We start from the raw sequence: 19,349 nt of genomic DNA, 5'->3' as shown, positions 1-19,349 counted from the left end.
TGTGATATTTTTGGGGGAAAAAATACTGTTTGAGAAATTTTAACTATGCTTTTAATAATCTTTATTTCATTTTCATAAATAAACAGATGCTGAATTTGTACTTTATTCCATAGTGCCTATCAAATTATGTAAAAAAAGAGGGGGGGGGGCTTTCCCCTATCTGATTTTGTGAAAAATAGCGTGCAGTATTTTTCTATTAATTTTTTGCTAACAAAATTATTCTAACAATCAACATTTTTTAAAAGTTGCGTAGTATTTTGCTACCTTTTTAAAAAAATTATTGATTGTAGAATATTTGCTTATAGAGATTTTGTCATTATCTTTATTTTAGTGTAATTTTTATTAAGACAATTTTTCAACATTATCCAAAACAATTTCCATCAGCTTCAACAATAATAATAGTACGTTTAGGAAATCTTAAAATTCACGCAATTGTACTGTGGGAAATTATCTTTTCTAAGTGACTTACAACATAATTTAATTGCTTTCCATTTTTGTGAAAAATCAAAGATTTAAAAATTGTCAAGCGTTATTTCTCCTTATCTGATAAAGCGACACTTTTGTTTTCGATCATTTTTGAAAAATATAGCGCTTCCGAATCACCAAAAGTTTATTGAGAGAAAAAATAACGAAAATTTAAAAAAAAATTTTGCCTAAAACCTCAGGTGGTGTGGATAGCTCATTAAGTTTTTACGCTTTAGGAAAATTAAAATTGGTTTAAAATCACAGAAAATCTGGGAAAAAACTGCTGCGAAAGCACTTGGATAAAACTCTGGACGATTCTGTAGTAAAGAATATTTATGTACTATTCAGCGATTTCGAGAACACTCGAATAAAAGTATGAAGTTGTCTGCTGCCATGAGTTAAAAAAAATTCTGGTGTTGAAGGCTTGAAAAATGACATGACTCTCCCAACCTACAAAAATACGATACGACTCATCCCACACCCCTATTCAAAGTGAATTAGCACGAGTGTCTGAAAGAGTTCTCGTGATGGCCGGACAGTATGTATGTGTGTGCGTCTGTGTCGCATTGTGGCCAATGATTATTTTGTGGTACAGTTACAAAATAATGATCCAAGACTTTCATTGTATAAGAATGTTATACGCACCCAGCAAAGAAATGCTGAGGAAGGCTCAGAACACATGTTGCCCTAAATTATCAGATTATGTGTGCAAACTATTCAAGTTAAATTTCCATGTGCTAAAGCTATTTATTATTTATGCCAAATTTATAACTCAAGTTTTTTTTATGATTTAAAGTACAAATACATTAACCATTGTGAAAGTTTTTAAAAAAATGAGTTAAGTCAAAAAATAATTTATTGTAAGCAATACATTTTTGAAGAAAATAGTATTCAATCTCTTCCAAACTTATCACAATTGTAAGCACTTAGTACTTATTGATCTTGTTTCATGCAAATCTCCTAAATATCTCCAACTAGCGAATATGAGGACTTATAAGGAAATATATCATTTCAAATCATATGGTGAAAAAAAACACTGGTAGTCAAATTGAATCAGCATAAAAAAAAAATTTTCGTCCTTTTTGTATTCAATTTTGCACCAGTGCTCACGATTGAATATAATTTTCCTCTTTTTATTTGAGCCACACCTTTCATGAAATATTTTCCAATAGATAAAAAATAATTTTCATAAACAAGCATTTTTTTTTAAACGAAAACAAGTTACGAAACATAACTCTTCCTAGTTTTTTCTGAACTGTAAAAATTGGCAAACAACAACTGTTCTGATAATTGTTTCTTACTAGTGAATGTCGTTCCATAACTAGCGGAAACTGAATCAGTAGCTGTTTTCTTAAAAATAATGCCGGAGGTCTATCTGTACATAATAAGCATATTTTTCAGGATTCATAATTCAACCAGAAATTTATCACTAGCACGAAGATTTTTTTCAACAGTTCAACCATAGACGTGGAACAAAAGAAGTTTTCTTATCATTTCTTCTGAAACAAAACTTGAGAACATTTTGCATCAATACTAAGTTGATAAATGCTTCAAGAAAAGCTTTCCAAGTTAACTTCATTCCTTTGCTTGTTCAAGTATCTCCTAATAAATTTGGGAAAGCTTGCGAACATTTGCATCAATACTAAGTTGATGCATACTTCAACAAAAGTTTTTCCAGCTTATTTCATTCCTTCGTTTGAAACTGAAAACTTGAGAAAATCTGCGTCAACAGATAAGGTGATGCTTACTTCAACAAAAGCTTTCCAAGTTTACACCATTTCTTCGTTTGAAACAGAAAGCTCGAGAGCATCATTAAACCTCGGTTGATATTTCAACAAGTTTAATATTTCAACAAGAAGTGTTCAACATTGCAGCCATGATGCACTTCAATAAGCTTTCCAAGCTTACTTCATCCCAGCTCCTGGGATAACAAGCTCGAGAATATTTGCTCGCATCAATATTCGGTTGATGCGTGGTTTAATTTAAATTGTAACGCATTCCATTAACGTCTTCACAGACAGAGGTTGACGTGTGTTCTCTTTTTGCATGTATTGCAAGTGACGTAACAGCATCGTTGGAACTTGCAACCGCATCGTTCTTCGACCTCATCCCACGATGTGAGGTAACCCCTTGAACAGCACATCTCCTTGCATCCAAATGAATCCTCTCCGGTCGCATTGCATTCCCTACAAAACAAAAAGAATTATGGTAATCCAATGAAAGATAATTTAGTACGACGCTTATAAACTTTGAGGGTGTATAGTAACCCATGACCGAAAATGTTATCGTACGCCGGTTTCCTTTCTTTGACTGGCTGTCTGTTAGCGTTTCAGGTAGGTATTTAATTTGCGTCTTAACTAGAGCTGCACAATGGGCTATTGACGACGGTCTGGGAAACATCCCTGCGGATGATCCGAAGACATGCCATCGCAATTTTGATCCTCTGCAGAGAGGATGGCTCCCCTGCTTTGGTAGCCCGACTACCTGCGCGAAGTCAAGCACTTTACGGTCGAACAGTTTAACAAGGACAGATACCGCGCACCTTCGGTCCCTACGCAGGCTGATCAAAATCACCCACCCGCTTACTGGCCGCAGTCAATAATGCCTGACTTCGGTGCTCTACTGGGAACTGTGTCTTTACGCTTTTGAACCGGTGCTTTTATTTATTTAAATTATCTCAATTTTATTTTTTCTAATAGTTACATTCGAAACTTGCATTTAAATAGGCTCGGAAATATAATGACTTGAGGAGATTCGGAAAATAGGTCGCCACATCATTAAATAGTCTATTTGAATGGAATTTCTGCCAATAATCATTAGAAGACATTAAATTAAAATAATTTCGACAAATATTAGTGCCTGTTCAAATGCGCAAGGATGGGCTCACCCCTGGTGTCGTACAAAAACATTTTCGGTCATGGGTTGCTTTACGATTCTCTATTGTTATGTGCTCTCTACCCTCTAGCTATATAAATAAAAGACGAAATTATCAGTCATTATAATATTAATAATAATTAAAATATAACCTAAACCATTTCATGTAATATTTAGAAATATTCTGATGATAGCAGGTATCTGCTGAATATTTTCTTATTTCGTGGATATTTTCTATTTAATTAAAGGAAAATAGCTTTTTCACATCTATCATGGCTGTGAAGTTAATACCAGTTATGTAAATTCTTAAAGATGAAGGGGGAGACCAACTTTGAAGATGTACAAGCTAAATAATTAGTGGATACATTTCGCAATAGAAGATATATAAAAATATATAATATGTTTTACATATAAAAAAAGTGTTTTTATTCAAATGAGGTGACACAGTCAGGGTGGTCTATTTAGTCTTCACCTGCCACGGCTTCGACCGGGGTTCAATGTATTATTCTTAAGGCTTGGTGTCTGATCGAATTGCTCTTTCATTCATCGTGTTTCAGAGGCTCGTAATCCACTTTAATATAATTTCCCGGCGGTTTCATAGCCGGAAAAGTCACAAATGGTTGGGGAGTCTGGTGTGGAGGTCGGCTAATTGCTACTACCATCTGCCACTGTGTGCGTCAATATTATGTTTGAAATAAACCCCCATTAGTGTAGCTTATGGCCGGGATAGCCTGATTGGTAGGGTATTGGGGCCAAGTCTAGGGTTTGATCCTCGCCAGCCGAAGATTCCCCGATAGTTAATGGTGACTGGTGCCCATTAAATCTGTCGGGTCACCAAGTCCTCCACGTTCCCATAATAAATCGAAACCTCTGGAGGTACTGAATTAAAGATTGATCGTTCTCTGGTTCAGGTCAAAATTACGATCTGTGTATGAATGTATGGACTGGCTCGCCCTATAAACGGGTGTGACAGGAGTCGAATTCTTGGCCAAAGATGGCGCCACTGGAAAACAAGAGCAATCGCACTCCTTTCCTTATTGGCCGAAACACAACGTGGTTGGCGACCACTCTACATGGCATACCATCTGAGTGACTAAATGCATTTAAAAAATATATATATAATAAATGAGAGCAAAAAATCGTAGACAAAAATATTCTATTCATAGAGATTCTTCAAGGGCAGGGATAGCCTGCTCGGTAGGGCTCTGGGCCCATGTCCAATAGGTCGTGGGTTCGATCCTCGCCGGCAAAAGACTCCTCATGACTGATACACGTTAAATCTGTCGAGTTTCAAAGACTTACATGTTCTCATAACAAATCAATACCTCTGGGGGTACTGATCCAGGAGTTTCCTTGTCTTCTAGATTGGTTCAAAATTACAAGGCTACGGAGTTGAATATTAGTAGTCGTAAACCCATGAAATTAGGTCGACTGTTCAACGACGGTTATAAAATAAAATAAAATAGAGATTCTTTGTGCATGTATGGACTATGGATAGCTGTTTTGGTATAAATTTATTGTCGGCACGATAAAATCCTAAAATAGCAGGGGACAAATTTCAGTGCATACATTTTGCAAGAAGTTTTGTAATTTATTTATAACTCACAAAACTTCCGCGTTATCTTAAATCACATGTTTTGTGATTTATAATATGTTTTGCTGCAAACTAATGTATACAATTTATCCATTTAAAAATACGACTTCGATAAAGGACTAATGTTTAGAAACTTACTAGATTTTAAATGATACTCTATACAAATAAATTGACTTGGCATCAAAACTAATAAAGAAATGATTTATAGCCTCGCGTCTCACATAAAATTTCTAAATAAACATTTTCTAAAAATAAGTCCTAACCTTCCGGTAATAAAAAATATAAAGTTGAACCTTTTAGGATTCATGATATAAGTGACCGATTAAGGTATACAGAAATGTCTTGGGGTCAAAATAATTTTATGACATGATTCAAATATATTTTATTTATTTATACTCATTTTACTAACCAAGTTTTTTTTTTTAATTGTTGATTTGTTTTTAATATTCCTTAAAGGTTATAATTTCTTATAAAACTTTTTTAAGATAGAAGCGTGCACGTTGTTCACAAGGAAAAAATGACTTCTTCCCTAGTGTCTTTTTTTTCTTCATAAAATCATATTTGCACTGGGATTCATTATTGCAAAACCAGTTGAAAAAGAGCTATGCACATAATTATTTTTAAAAGAAAGATCCAAAAAATTATTAAAAGTTTTTTTTCTTCAGAAATATCTATACTTTTTCTACAATATGTCACAAAAAAATTAATGTTAAAAAAAATTGTGTGTCAGCAAATCGACAACAATTCTTGTTGAGGATTTGGAGAAACGTTTACAACAACTTCCAAGAAAACATCCCACGGTTTGATTGTTGGGAAATATAAAAAAAATAACAATTAAAATTATGTCATAGATTTTCAAGCTAACTAGTGGGCTGCGCCCCCTGCTCGCTGACGCTCGCCTACCCCCGAAAATTGCTACGCAATCTTATATGGTTTGCTTCGCAAACCAAGCTCGCTTCACTCGCTACTCACTTAGGTACATTGCAAATGCACAAAATTCTAAGAATTCAAAACAATCATTCAAATCCATATAAAAAAATTACATCTTTTTAGTAAATACTAAGTCATTAAAATGAATTTGAATTCAAATAAATGACATGTAATTCGTTAAACCTATTAGAAATGTGCTATAGTATAATTCGTGATCTAAATCAAAAATCGTCAAATATATTCGTAATATATAAATTCGTGAAAAAAAAGCGCTTTCGACAAAATACTAAAATAGAGATCTATCGACAAAGACTACTCACTTCTGCCTAGCTTAATAGTTTGAGATTGCCGCAGCTGATGCTCTCTGGTTATTTCAGTTTCCGTTTTTAAAAGCGCTATATGTCGAGCCACCTCAGCTAGATTTGGCATGTGACATTTTTAGCTGCAATCATTGGTCGATTCACCGTGTAAGAGAAATATTAACGTAAGCAAAACAAAGCAAACGTTGCCACCGGCGGAAAAGAAATACAGCCAAAATTTGGGAGCCACGTAAGAGAATTATATATATTAGATGTTAATCCGAAAAGGAATAGAACTGGAGCAGGAACTAGGGATAGTTTCTGTGTCGCGTCGCTATTTAAGATAGAGAGGAAAGAAAAATATGCATAACTGCCATACAGCTTTAATCTGCCACCACTGGAATCCTTTTAGCTTTGAAAAGTCAATGTTTTATATCCGTTATTGATATTTAAGCGAATCCTTAAAGGAAATTTCAGAAAACTTTAAAAAGTGTTTCAAACAGTAAGAGAACAGGGTACTCGAGCCTATTTGAAAACTGTTAATCATACTTCATTTTTTATGACCAACGTTGAGCAGCCGACTCATTTTAGGTTTTGTGGCTATCGATGTTCAACTCCGTAACCTTTTAGTTTTAAGCCTAGACCCGAAAACAAGAAAATTCCTGAATCACGCAAACTGGATTGAAGAAGTTAAGTTTTGCGTTACATGGCTAGAAAAACTTCCCCCGATTAGGCCACAATGCGTCTACTACTGGGTACATTTTATGTCAGCACTGCGATCAGGAAAAGCTGGAAGTAAAATTCGTATCAGTCAGCCATCGCTGAGATTCGAACTTGGGTCAACTTATTGGAAGGCAAATGTTCTATTCCCTAAACCATTGCTCTATTAAGTATTTACTTTTTATAACAGTCGACCCAATTTTCGGGTTCACGACTACTTATGTTCAACTCCGTAGCCTTGTAATTTCGAACCAAACCCAGAAGACAAAGGAAACTCCTGGATCAAGTAGTTGAAGAAATTTGCCTTTGTGTAAGACTTTTTGATACTACTAAGTCCGACGGACAGGCGACTCTAGCCCATGATCCGTCTACCACTGAGCATATTTCTCGTCAGCAATGTGGTCGGTGCAAGCCGGATGCAGAATACGTATCGACCAGCAATCGCTGGGATTCGAACTCGGTTCACCTCATTGGAAGGCTAAAATGTTCAGAAAATAGGTTTTTACCGAACCATTTTTTAATTTGGATGTTGTTGTTGACGTATGCCTGTTTAGGCAGAGGAGGTGCGATTGTTCTTGTTTTCCAGTGGCGCCATCTATGGCCAAGAATTCGACTTCTACCACACTATACGTCACACCCGTTTATAGGGCGGACCCATTCATTCATCCACAGATCGTAATTTTGACCTGAATCAGAGAACGATCGATCTCCAATCCAGTACCCGCAGAGGTATTGATTTGTTATAGGAACATGGAGGACTTTTGCGACTCGACAGATTTAACGTGCATCAGTCACTTTACTACAGGGGGAGTCTTCGGCAGGCGGGGTTCGAACCCACGAACTGTCGGACATGGGCCCAGCGCCCTACTGACCAGGCTATCCCAGACTTTTTAATTTGGATAGAACCAGTATATACAGGGTGTTCAGGTATGACCGCCCTCACTCTATGCTTTTATAATCCTTGTCATAAATAAGTCAAAAGTATGCGCGCAAGGAGTCACAAATTAATGTATAAAAAAGGAAAGACAAAACAACACAAGAACAATATAACATTATCAGATTCTGCCGAACCATTACAGAGAAAGTCGGGAACTGAAAACATCGAAACCTGTTTGATTGTCGAAAAAAAAAATAGAAATTTACCAAGTTTCATTCAAACTGGTTTCAATGTTTTGTTTTCAATTCCCCTTGCCTCGCAATTGATTGATTTCGACAGTATTTTTGTTTCTCCCTTAATTGAATACAATGTTCAGCCTCTAAGTGTGGAATCCGTTTCGACAAGAATTCTAAGCGTATGTGCTAAGGGTGGTGATTATGGAACACCCTGAATGAATGCACATTTGAAAGTAGGTATCACGAATATTCTTACCTTCCTTTTGTTCCCCTTGATCCTGTTTTCGGGTCATAAACACAATAATCTGGTGACTGAACTGTGTAAACGAGATCGTCTTTGTTGAATCTGGCTGTGATGGGCAGGAGCTTGTTTCTCCTCCCCACAGGCACCGAATGAACCTCTTCAGCATCCCTGTGTTTCAGTTTGAGCTTTTGAGAGACCTCCATGAGAGTGGGAGCCGCCTTCCAGCAGGTCTTCAGCTCACAGGACCCAGATACACCATGACACTTACACTGAAGGCGCCCAGATGATCGTACAGCCTAGAATATAAATAATCATAAAGAAAACTGGCTGCGTAGTATAAACTTTGTATAATCTTTGTATAAACGAGTATCATGATTGCGAGCAATGTTTTTAGCCCTTTGACGCAAGATTTTGATTTTTTTCTGACCCTCTAATTACAAGTAAAAATATGTTCTGGTATTTTTGTTGTCGTGGTCAATAAGGCGGAGGGGGTGCGATTGCTCTTGTTTTACGGTGGCGCCATCTATGGCTAAGAATTCGACTTGTGCCACACGCATTCGTCACACCCGTTTATAGGGCGGACCCATTCATATATACATTCATTCATCCACAGATCGTAATTTTAACCTGAACCAGAGAATGATCAATCTCCAAATTAGTACCCCAGAGGTATTGATTTGTTATGGGGACATGGATGGCTTTGTGACCCGACAGATTTAACCTGCACCAGTCACCATTTACTTCACGAGAAGTTTTCGGACAGCTGGATGGATTCGAACTCCCGTTCTCACTGAGGTGAGTCCAGCTACGTGGCAACCAGGCTTTCGACCTAAATTAATGCAAAATAGTGAAAAAGGAATGAAAAATTCTGCGTCTAAGAGTTCACCGAGCAGAGTATATCCAGTCTCAAAAGAATCGGTATTTAAAAATGTTATAGTTCCTAGTTATAGTTTCTGTTATAGTTCCTACTCAAAAATGCTATAGCTTTGAGTGGTTTAACCAAAATTTATTACCAAAATGAATTCTTTTTTAAGACTTTTTTAAAAATTATTAATTTTCGAATTAATAATTTTTTTTCTCAAAATTTTCTTACGTTTCTGAATTTTCTTGCATTATTTTCAATGCATATTCTGAAGAACAGAAAATTTCTTAAAGCTAGCGCACATTACAAAAAAAAATTTTTTTTTACTTTGAAATTTTTTATGTAAATTTTGTATAATGTTAGCTATGTTTTTAAGTAAAAGCTGAAGTCTATGTACGAACTTGTTATTTTTTCAAGCTTTAAGCAAGAAGAATATTTCGAGTTTTTCTTTAAAAATTCAATATTAAACAATACATTTAGTTCTATTTCATCGTATTTTTGAAATGTTTTTAGGATTTTATTCAAAGCAAAGGTAATCACATTATTAATCCAGGAAAACAATTATTTTAAAATGCATACATCACAATTTGTTGTAGAGCTGTTAGCGTGACTTAAATTTGAGTTTTTAATTAGTTTATTTTAAAAAAATATTCTATAAATTTTTAAATTTCACTTTAGAATTATAAATTTACCGCTCCTGCTGATCAAACGTAAAATTAAAATTTTAATTAAGCCTTTTTTAGAAAGAAAAATTGTGTCGAAACCAGTCGAATAGCTTAAAAGATCATGGTTTGCAAACCGACTATAAACAACAATTCAAGCAATTTTTTTTCTTTCGAATCTAGATTAATGGAGACCTTTTTCCCTCATCTTTCTCGCAGTTTTCCCCAAACAAATCATGATCTTGTTTTCACCAATCAGTACAAGATAATGATGATTTGCCAGAGTAACAGATCATAAGTGTCGGTGGCCTTTAAATCAGCGATATTATCAGTGTGAACAGGGAACACTGACTCACAGAACAACGTTTGTGAAGTTGGAAGACTATCTGGGCCGTCGACAGCTTGTGCTGTCCACACTTTTTCTCCGAACCTCGCTCTTGTGGTCAATACATATTTCATCGGACTATCGGTTATCGGTTTTTGATTAGGAAACTTAACACCGCGCAAGAAAAACAATCATCTGGGAAATTATTATTATTTTTTTTGTCATTGTCTTTTTTCCGCGGTGTTGAAGATGGTATAATGTTTTCGCTGTTTGATTTTTTTTTATTGGTAGAGATCTAAATCAGAAAAAAATTCTATCAACTATTTTTTCTTTCTTTTTATATCATTATCTTTTGAAATATGTAAAATATTAGTTTATATTTTTGTATTGAAAGAAAAAGTGTATTTTTTTTCCAGAGTGAATAAATCTTCAGTAAAGATAAACAATTATGCATGATTCTATACCTCGATTAAAATGAAATTTTAATGAAGAATCATTTAATAAATCTATTAAAGTCAATTGTAATGAAGAATGATTTTATAAACCGATTGAAATCAATTTGAATGAAGAAGGATTTTAGAAATCGGTTGAAATCACTTTCAATGAAGAATGATTTTATAATCATTCTTCAAATATTATAATCATTATAATCCTTCTTCATATATTATAATAATTCTTTATATATTTCGAATCCATTGAAATAAATTTTAATGAATAGTTTCATAAATCCATTAAAATCAATTTTAATGAAGAATGATTCTATAAATCGATGGAAACCAATTTTTACGCATAAAAACTTTATAAATCGACTGAAATAAATTTGAATGAAGAAGGATTTTACATATCGATTAAAATCAATTTTAATGAAGAATGATTTTATAAATGGATTGACATTAATTTTAATGAATAGTTTTATAAATCCATTAAAATTAATTTTAATGAAGAATGGTTTTATAAATTCATTAAAATTAATTTTAAGGAAAAATGATTTTATAATTCGATTAAAATCAATTTTAATGAAGAATGATTTTAAAAATCGATGAAAACCAATTTTAACGAAGTAAGATTTTACAAATCGATTTAAATCAATTTCAACGAAGAAAGGTTTTATAAATCGATTGAAATCAATTTCAATGAATGATTTTATAAATCCATTAAAATTAATTTTAATGAAGAATGATTTTATAAATCGATTAAAATCAATTTTAATGAAGAAGGGTTCTATAAATCCATTAAAATTAATTTTAAGGAAAAAGGATTTTATAAAGGGATTGAAATCAATTTTAATACAGAATCATTATATTATGAATCTATTAGAATCAATTTTAACGAAGAATGATTTTATAAATAGATTAAAATCGACTTTAATGAAAAATGATTTAATAAATCGATATTGAAATCGATTTTAACGAAGAATAATTTTTTAAATCGATTGAAATGAATTTTAATAAGAATGATTTCATACCTGGCTTGAAATCAGTTGTAATGACAAATGAATTCAGATATAAAAATAAATTTTAATGAAGAATGATTTCATACTACGATTAATATCATTTAATGAAGAATTTTCAGATATCGACTAAAGGAAATTTTTATTTAGATTGATTTTATGAAGATTATAGTTTCATTAAAATCAAACATATAAACATTCTTATATTAGGAAATGAGATGGCTAAGTAAAAACTCAAAAGTTAAAAGGATACCGAGTGAATAGTTGCCAAGATAATAATAACAGGTTCGATAAATAGCAAGTTTCAGCACTGTCAGAATTTTTTAGCTAGGGTAAATAAAAGAAAGCCACTACATTTTATGAGCCTTACACCTGAGGCAAAGCTATAATTTTAAACATTGATTTTGCTGTAAAGAATTTGCTGGGCTTTAGAGCGGATGAGTAGCTTAAATATTTTAAAATTCATTAAGCTTTTTTAAAAATCCACAATTAGGCGATATTTTTCCACTTCAATGAAAATTATTAAAATCGATGAATAAGTCTCCATTTTGCAAACTTTTATGAGCTCGGATAATGCAGCGACTTTTTAAATATTAATAAATTAAATCACAAAAAACGTTTTTCATTTTCATAAAACTGTGGTTTTTTTCCATGTTGATGTTTTTCCTCATTTTCAGAATTAGCATAAGGGACGTTGACTAAAGATAAGTTAAACTTAACAGTAATGAGGAACTGTTGCAAACGCACAATAGTTATGAAAGCAACATATTATGCGTGAAAAAAAAAATTTTAAAAAAATTTAAAAAAAGCGCCAACCGCGATTAATGAAATAACCTTATGTGTTAAAAATAGAAATAACTAACTTCAATAAATGACGTTTTGAATGAAAATAACCACTACAGTGACCGAGAGGCAATTCTGGGTAAAAATGCGTTTCCACACGTTATGGAGAGGTGGGGTGGAACTAATGTCGTTAAAAAGGGAATCAGCATTCAAATGAATTAAATAAAATTCCAGCGTATCAAGAGGAGCCAACATAGCTGGGGTGGAAATATTCAAACATTGTCGAAATTGAATTTATACCCAAGATTCCAACAATGTGAAGCAATTGATTTCTCGTGTTCTTGATAACGGACATATCCATTGTGTTCCTTACGTCTGAATTTCAAAGCGCGTTTTGTTTGCCTGATATAGCCAAGGTCGCACTGACAAGGGATTATTCACTAAAACTATAACCATATTAAGAGAAAAACCTATCGTCGAGAGTCCGATGGCGAGTCAAATTCTAGCCCATGTCTGGGAACAGTATATGACTCAATCAACCATGATTAGGATTAAACCTGAATCAGATGCGAACGCTATTTATCCTGCCTGAGCCATCTTGGCGCTTCTTTTGAAATTGTAAATATGGGTAATCATGATAACCTAATCAAATGAATTGCTCGGAAAAAAAATCTTGCTCGTTTATCCTTGTTTTGATACTTATACTGATTTGTTTTAAAACACACGCATAAAAGATGTCCAGTTCACTTCGGTAACAATCGTCGGCCGAATTAGTCGATCGGGGATTGTGCCATGTTATGCGAACAGGGCTTTTCCGAGATCATGCTATGCTTTTACTCAAGCTGTTATGAAAGAAATTCGAGTAAGTCAAACAGGAACTTCAAACAGGCTTCGAGTAAGCCAAACAGGCGTCTGAGCGACTGATTTGTTTACATTGGTTCGGGAACATAGGTGCGGGGTCATGTGCTGGTATTGTTGTTTGCTGTAGAAAAGTATTCACAATTGTACAAGACTACAATTACAATTGCAAAAAATGCCAAGGTAATCCCAGAGAAGTAACTTTTGCTGACTCCATAGATTTAGCCAGAGTAAGCTTCTGCAATACCTTAATGCAGGTTAAGAAGTTTAAAGAGAAAGAAATTAACTTACTCGCCATCCGACCCTGCTGTTATGTCGATGCAAACGAATGTCGACGTTAGCTTTGAACTTCCGCCTGTCAAATGGTTCAGACGAGAAGGCCTTTGCAGCTTTGACACCATATCCCACATTATCAGCACATCCTCCCCAATTGAAGTCCGATGAAGGTGGTTCTCTGGATTGCTTTCCGCAACCGCAAGTTTTTATCCTACCTTCTGCACAAGATCTTGCTACGTAAATGGCTATTCCTGCTGCTGCCAAACTACTTACAAATGCCTGTTCACGAGTTCCTAAAAATAAAAGGTGGAATATTAACTCAGTGGTCAAGAAACTAATTGCAAATGTTTCAGTAGAAGCACATGTTAAAAATGATTCTGAGGACTTTAAAAGCATATAAAGAATTGGATGTCTCAGTAAAATGGATATGTTGTAGATGATCTCCAACAATTTAAAAACTTGCATGAAAAATGTCTGCCAATTCAACGTTACAGGCTAAACTCATTAGTTGGAGCAATTGGAGGACCACCAGCTTATTAGTTTAGAAAAGCTGAATCAATAATAGCCCATCAATAACTTCCATCTTTTAAAATAGATATTTTTAATTGAAAGATATATTTTGTAAACAACTTCTTGATGTTTATAGACATTTTGAATTGCAATTTTTGAATTTAAAAAATTTTCCACTCTTCCTCTAACTCTTATATTCAATATGCAATAATATATGATAATATTCCTATCGTTTCTTAACTACCTAATATTCATTTTCTCAAATACATGAAAATGTTTGAGAAGTGATAAAATATGCAGCGACGACCTAGCCATCTCGACTAATATATTCACCTGGTTCCGATAAGCTATTTGGCTTTACGTGTTTGCTGCTTGATTAGCAATGAATTACGTAATGAGCTGCGTGGTGAAATCATCCATTTTGTAAGGACTTTTTCGAGATCAAGGACACCGGGATTGTCAAGAAACTTGATTTTTTTGGAAAAATTAAAGTCAGGAAATGATGTGTATTTTATTGTCAAATTTTGTTACAAACCTACAAAAAAAGTTCTTATTTTTTTTAAAAAATTTACTGAAACAATAAGGAGGTTAAGTAAACAGCGATTCACAAAACAATCTGCTGCAATGAGATTAAATTACTTTTGGATTCGTTAAAATTAGAGTATTTGTACAAATACTCCTGTTTAACAATCTCTTGTTTCATAATTTTTAAATATTTCCAAAAGTTTGCGAATTTAATAATAACTTTGTATTGCAACTTGAAAAACTTAATTGTTTCATTTTCTTGTCTCATAAAGTTAGCGAATTCTATTTCTAAAATTGAGAGGGAAATTCCCTTATTTGGGAAAGTTGCACGTTCGTATAGTCCACACCGCATTCACTAAATGAGGTCGAAATAAATGTGTAGTGATAACGTTGGAAAGTTGAGCAGCATGTCGTCACAGCAAGGAATAGCCATCTCTCAGCTAAAGTATGCACGAAACTTCGATAAGCAGAGCAGCTTCTTAAGACGATTGCTGCTGATTACTAAACCTTCAATCGAAAACAGTCATAATCGAAATACTTTTCTAAAATTCAGATTTTAAATATGTTTTATAACTATAAGTTCATACCAAAGCCTACCTCTGAGAATATCTTGTTCAAATCGAGGAGCCAGATCAACAGTCGAACAGTTCCATCTGTTATGGCGAAAAGTTTCCTGACAGGTTTCAGAAACGTGTCGAGATGCGGTCACCATAACAGGCATAAGGGCCAAGTTCCTTTTGCAAGCTGCTTTCTGTACTGGGGCTATAAGTTGCTGTTTATAAGCTTTCACACAGACCGATGGAGTTAGCCAAGAATAGACTTTGTTATGCCGATGAAGTCCCCTAAAATTTACAATCCACAATTCTGTAAATAATTTTATGAACTTTAAAATACAGAAGTTTGATGCATGCACAACATATTAAAGGGATTTAGAACTTTCATGTTGCATCCTGCATGCATGTTCTGAAAAAAGAGCATTCGCCATTCTCCATATGCGTGAAGAAGCATGATGCAACATAAAAGTGCTTGATCTCATTGCTAGAGAATATTAGCATTTCTACGTATCCCTGATGAATACGGTCACATAGTTACATTTTAAGTTTATCAATGTAAATTTAATTCTTTAACATTGCATCCTGTACTCATGTTGTGCAAAGTACAGTAACTTCAGAGCATTCTCCTTTTTCCATAGATGCCTGCGTGAACAAGCATGATGCAATGTAAAAGTGCTTGATATTATTACTTACCCATATTTACATTTTAAAGTTATAAATATTTCGTAGGCTAATTGATAAATCCAACTTCTTCAACGATATTTCGATATGTGAGCCAAGTATGGGTGAAAAAATCTCCAGTATTATCTAATTACCCTAAATCAAGCTTATTACAATGATTCCATTAACTTTAGGATAATCATAAAATATGCGAAAAATTACTCAATTTTCCTGATTCACTTCAAGTTGTTGCTGCTATGAACCTACAAGACTCATTGCAATAAACCTAAGGCCGTGTCAGGCTGATTGAGCAATTTTTGCTTAGACAACTAGTCAAATTTTCATTTTGTTACGCAGTTAGCTGCTAATCGATCTTAAAACCAAAACGTAAATATTTGCCTCATAAAATCCACTTCCTTTCTCCGAATTTAAATAAAAACCGATTCTGAAACGTGCAAAGAGGTTTTGCCTTCCTCATAAATACAGAAAACAAAACTCGTTACACAATAGAACCGGTTGAGGTTGAGCCTCTTTCTTTGCATCAGAGATCGTCGATGTGAGGCAAACAAAAACATCAAACTAAAACAGTTAAAAGGCTCCTTCCCCAGTTCGCTTTGTGCATTAATCAATTAACCTACGAGCAAATTGTAATAAGCCTTAAAAAATACCAGACTGCATAGAAAATACTGAAGACATTTGTAAAGCATTGGATTTTTTATTTAATTCATTAAAACTTAGCGTATATAAAGAGTTCCGAGTATAAATATTACTAACAAGTATGAAAAAATTCTAACTAACGAGTAAATGGCGCGATTAGGTTGATGAAATCACTTTGATCAAACATTTTCAAGGTTTAATATTATTTAATGAAAAAATAGCGCTAACGCGTTATTATTATCGAATGTAATACATAAGGGAGTTCTTAAATCATAGATAAATACACTCAGTAACCAACTGTTCTAAGCAAATGTATTAAAATGTATGAAATTCGTCTTAGATCAAATCATCCTGTTGACAGCTGCGGCACAATGGCTGTGTATACGTGTCAAATATAGGGAAAGTCAACGTCCTCGAAACGTTCGATCCGAGAGTAAACTGACACAGTGTTAATGAAAAATGGAATGGAAGGATGCTCACGTCTTCAATTGGGTGTGATTGGATGTGTGATGTGAGAAGAAAAAAAAGTGAGAGAGATGTGCTGACATCGATCCATCAGCACATCATCAGTTAATTAAAAGGTCATGTTCAATCTGGAGAAGAAAAATTGTTTTTTGTGTTCCCGGCACTGGGTATTGACATATTAACAGTTGTTACAACTTTTCTATTTTTTTTCCTTTCAATCTGAGCTCATTTTCTCTGCAAATTCGAAGGTGACTATAAGCTTTAAATATAGACGAACAGGGGTGTAGCTACAACTGGAGCAAACAAGGCAGTGTTCCGGGACCCCCGAGTGTAAGAGGCATCAAAAATACTTTCTAGTTCAAACGATATTTCATTACATTTCGAAAGTATAAGATTTCAAAAGTTTGAGAGGGCTCCACTTTATGTGATAGGCTAATTTACAATCCAACACCTTTAACGGGCTCAGTTTCAGCAAATTAGAAGGTGATTATAGGCTTTAAATTTAGACGAGCAGGGGTGTAGCCACAACTGGAGAAAACAGGGTAGTGGCCCGGGACCCCCGAGTGTAAGAGGCATCAAAACTACTTTCTAGTTAAAACGATATTCCATTAGATTTCAAAAAGTTGAGAGGGCCCCACTTTATGTGATAGGCTAATTTATAATCCAGCTACTTTTAACGACTCGTTCTCTTTTTGAGATTTTACTCTCCTCATAGCTGATTTGAAGGTTTTTGAAGAGCGGGTTGTTAAAAGCAGCTGGATTGGAAAAACGCTACCCGGCTGTATTCTCCCATCCTGTCAAGTCTGATGACCACTAAGCAAAACTGTTTCTTTAAGGCTATCACGTCAAGACTGGTTTGTAAGAGCCATTTAGTTTGGTAGTATTTTGACATGAATCTTCATTTTTATAAGTTTTTATATAAATGTAGAGTGCTCCAAAAAATAAATAAATAATAAAGAACGGACTACCCTGAATCACTTTTGATCTAATGATCAGTTCCTCACGTTTAGTTCGAGGGGCTGACATCAAATATTCTAATTAGACAGTGCAGACGATATTTTAAGATATTACAAAAACGTACTTTCTCTGAATAAACACATCTTTTTTTCGATGAATTCAAATTTCTGACCTCCAAAGTATAAGCGGTAACCGTAATCTGGGAACTATGGTCCTAATAGTTTGGTCAACAGAGTTTGGACCCATTAATGTTTATTTTACTTTTTGCGTATTTCGCCATGTCTCGAGAATTTTTAAACAAGTTGAAAAATTTTTACATACAATTTTAAGATTGGTTTATCCAAAGAGAATTCCACACAGAAAATAACTAGAACAGTAGACGGATCATGAATTAGAATCCCCTTGCCATCAGGCTAATCGTGAGAGGTTTACGTGGTTTTCCTCTCCATGTAACGCAAGTGCGGTTTAATCGCATCAAAAAGTTCTCCACAAAGGTCAAAGTTTGTCTCAATGCTTGATCCAGAAGTTCTCTTGTCTTCTGGATCGGGTTCGAAATTACAAGGCTACGGAGTTGCACATTGGTTGCTGTAAACTCAAAATTGGGTTGTCTGTTCAACAACAGTTATAAAAATAAACACAAACAAAAAATAAACATCCTGAATAATTTATGATTTAATGATTGGATTTCCACGTACTCAATCGTAATGGATCAAGGGTGGGACCTTAAACATTCTAATTAATTTGTGGAAATGATATTTTAAGTTACGAAATCAGACACAAAAATTTACTTTCTCTGAATAAACATACCTTTTTTTCCTGACTGATTTGGATTTATGACCCTTAAAATATGGAGGTATCAACAATCTGGAAAATATGGTCCCTATAGTAGGTCAGGAGAGCCGTCCAAAGTTTACATCCTTTAATGTTTATTTAAATTTTTGTTAATTTCGCTATTTCTCAAGAATTTTTTAAGTGAATCGAAAAATTGTTGCACACAATTATAAAATTCGTTTATCCAAGGATAATTAAAAAAAGAATACTTTTTAATAATTATTTATTATTTTTTATTATTTTATTTAATAATAATCGAAAAAAATCTTGAATTTCAAGGTATACAAATTTGTACGTCATTCTACAGAATATAATTTTGTGAGGCAAAATACAAAATTTGAGTGACATTGGTTCTATAGTTCCTCAGAAATTGAATATTAGTTAAGTATTGCATTGAGCGAGCGACATCTTAAATCAATAGACAAAATGACAAAAACTAAAAGTAAACTGTAGTTACGTAAATAAATTTACTACATATTTACGTACATTTACTACTAACTGTTTACTCAACTGTGGAATAGGAACGTAATCAAAAAGTAAACAGCATTGAAATTTATATAAAATATTTCATCATTCATTGACTGGTTGTAGTAATGCACGATTTAAAAACAAAAAATTATTACATGGAATCATTTTGAATTTTGATTTATGTGTAAACAAAAATTGACGTTGTAACTAAAATAATTGTAAATTGTAATCTGAAATTTTTCTTTTTAAATATATTTCTTTTGAATT

The 19,349-nt window shown here is 33.8% G+C and overlaps 1 protein-coding gene across 2 annotated transcripts in view; it reads right to left on the bottom strand.

The window, feature by feature from the left end:
- Window positions 1-1,303: 1,303 nt before the first annotated feature.
- LOC107449252 (protein Wnt-11) overlaps window positions 1,304-19,349 on the bottom strand; it is a 28,082-nt gene continuing 10,036 nt past the window's right edge. Inside the window, exons 2-5 of one of the 2 annotated variants that reach the window (XM_043046640.3) lie at window positions 15,088-15,332; window positions 13,471-13,748; window positions 8,252-8,535; window positions 1,304-2,651 (exon numbers count right to left, since the gene is read on the bottom strand). In XM_043046640.3, the coding sequence (XP_042902574.2) occupies window positions 2,477-2,651; window positions 8,252-8,535; window positions 13,471-13,748; window positions 15,088-15,332 (982 nt within the window). In that variant the 3' untranslated portion in view covers window positions 1,304-2,476. Of the gene's footprint in view, window positions 2,652-8,251; window positions 8,536-13,470; window positions 13,749-15,087; window positions 15,355-19,349 lie in introns of both variants that reach the window. The other variant, XM_087153500.1, reaches the window with a different exon arrangement.

This window comes from Parasteatoda tepidariorum, chromosome 10, assembly GCF_982258835.1.
Source record: "Parasteatoda tepidariorum strain Cologne lab strain chromosome 10, Ptep-v5.0, whole genome shotgun sequence".
Taxonomy (NCBI): Eukaryota; Metazoa; Arthropoda; class Arachnida; order Araneae; family Theridiidae; genus Parasteatoda; species Parasteatoda tepidariorum.
Note: the sequence above shows the minus strand (reverse complement) of the source record. Positions and strands in the feature narration are given on the sequence as shown.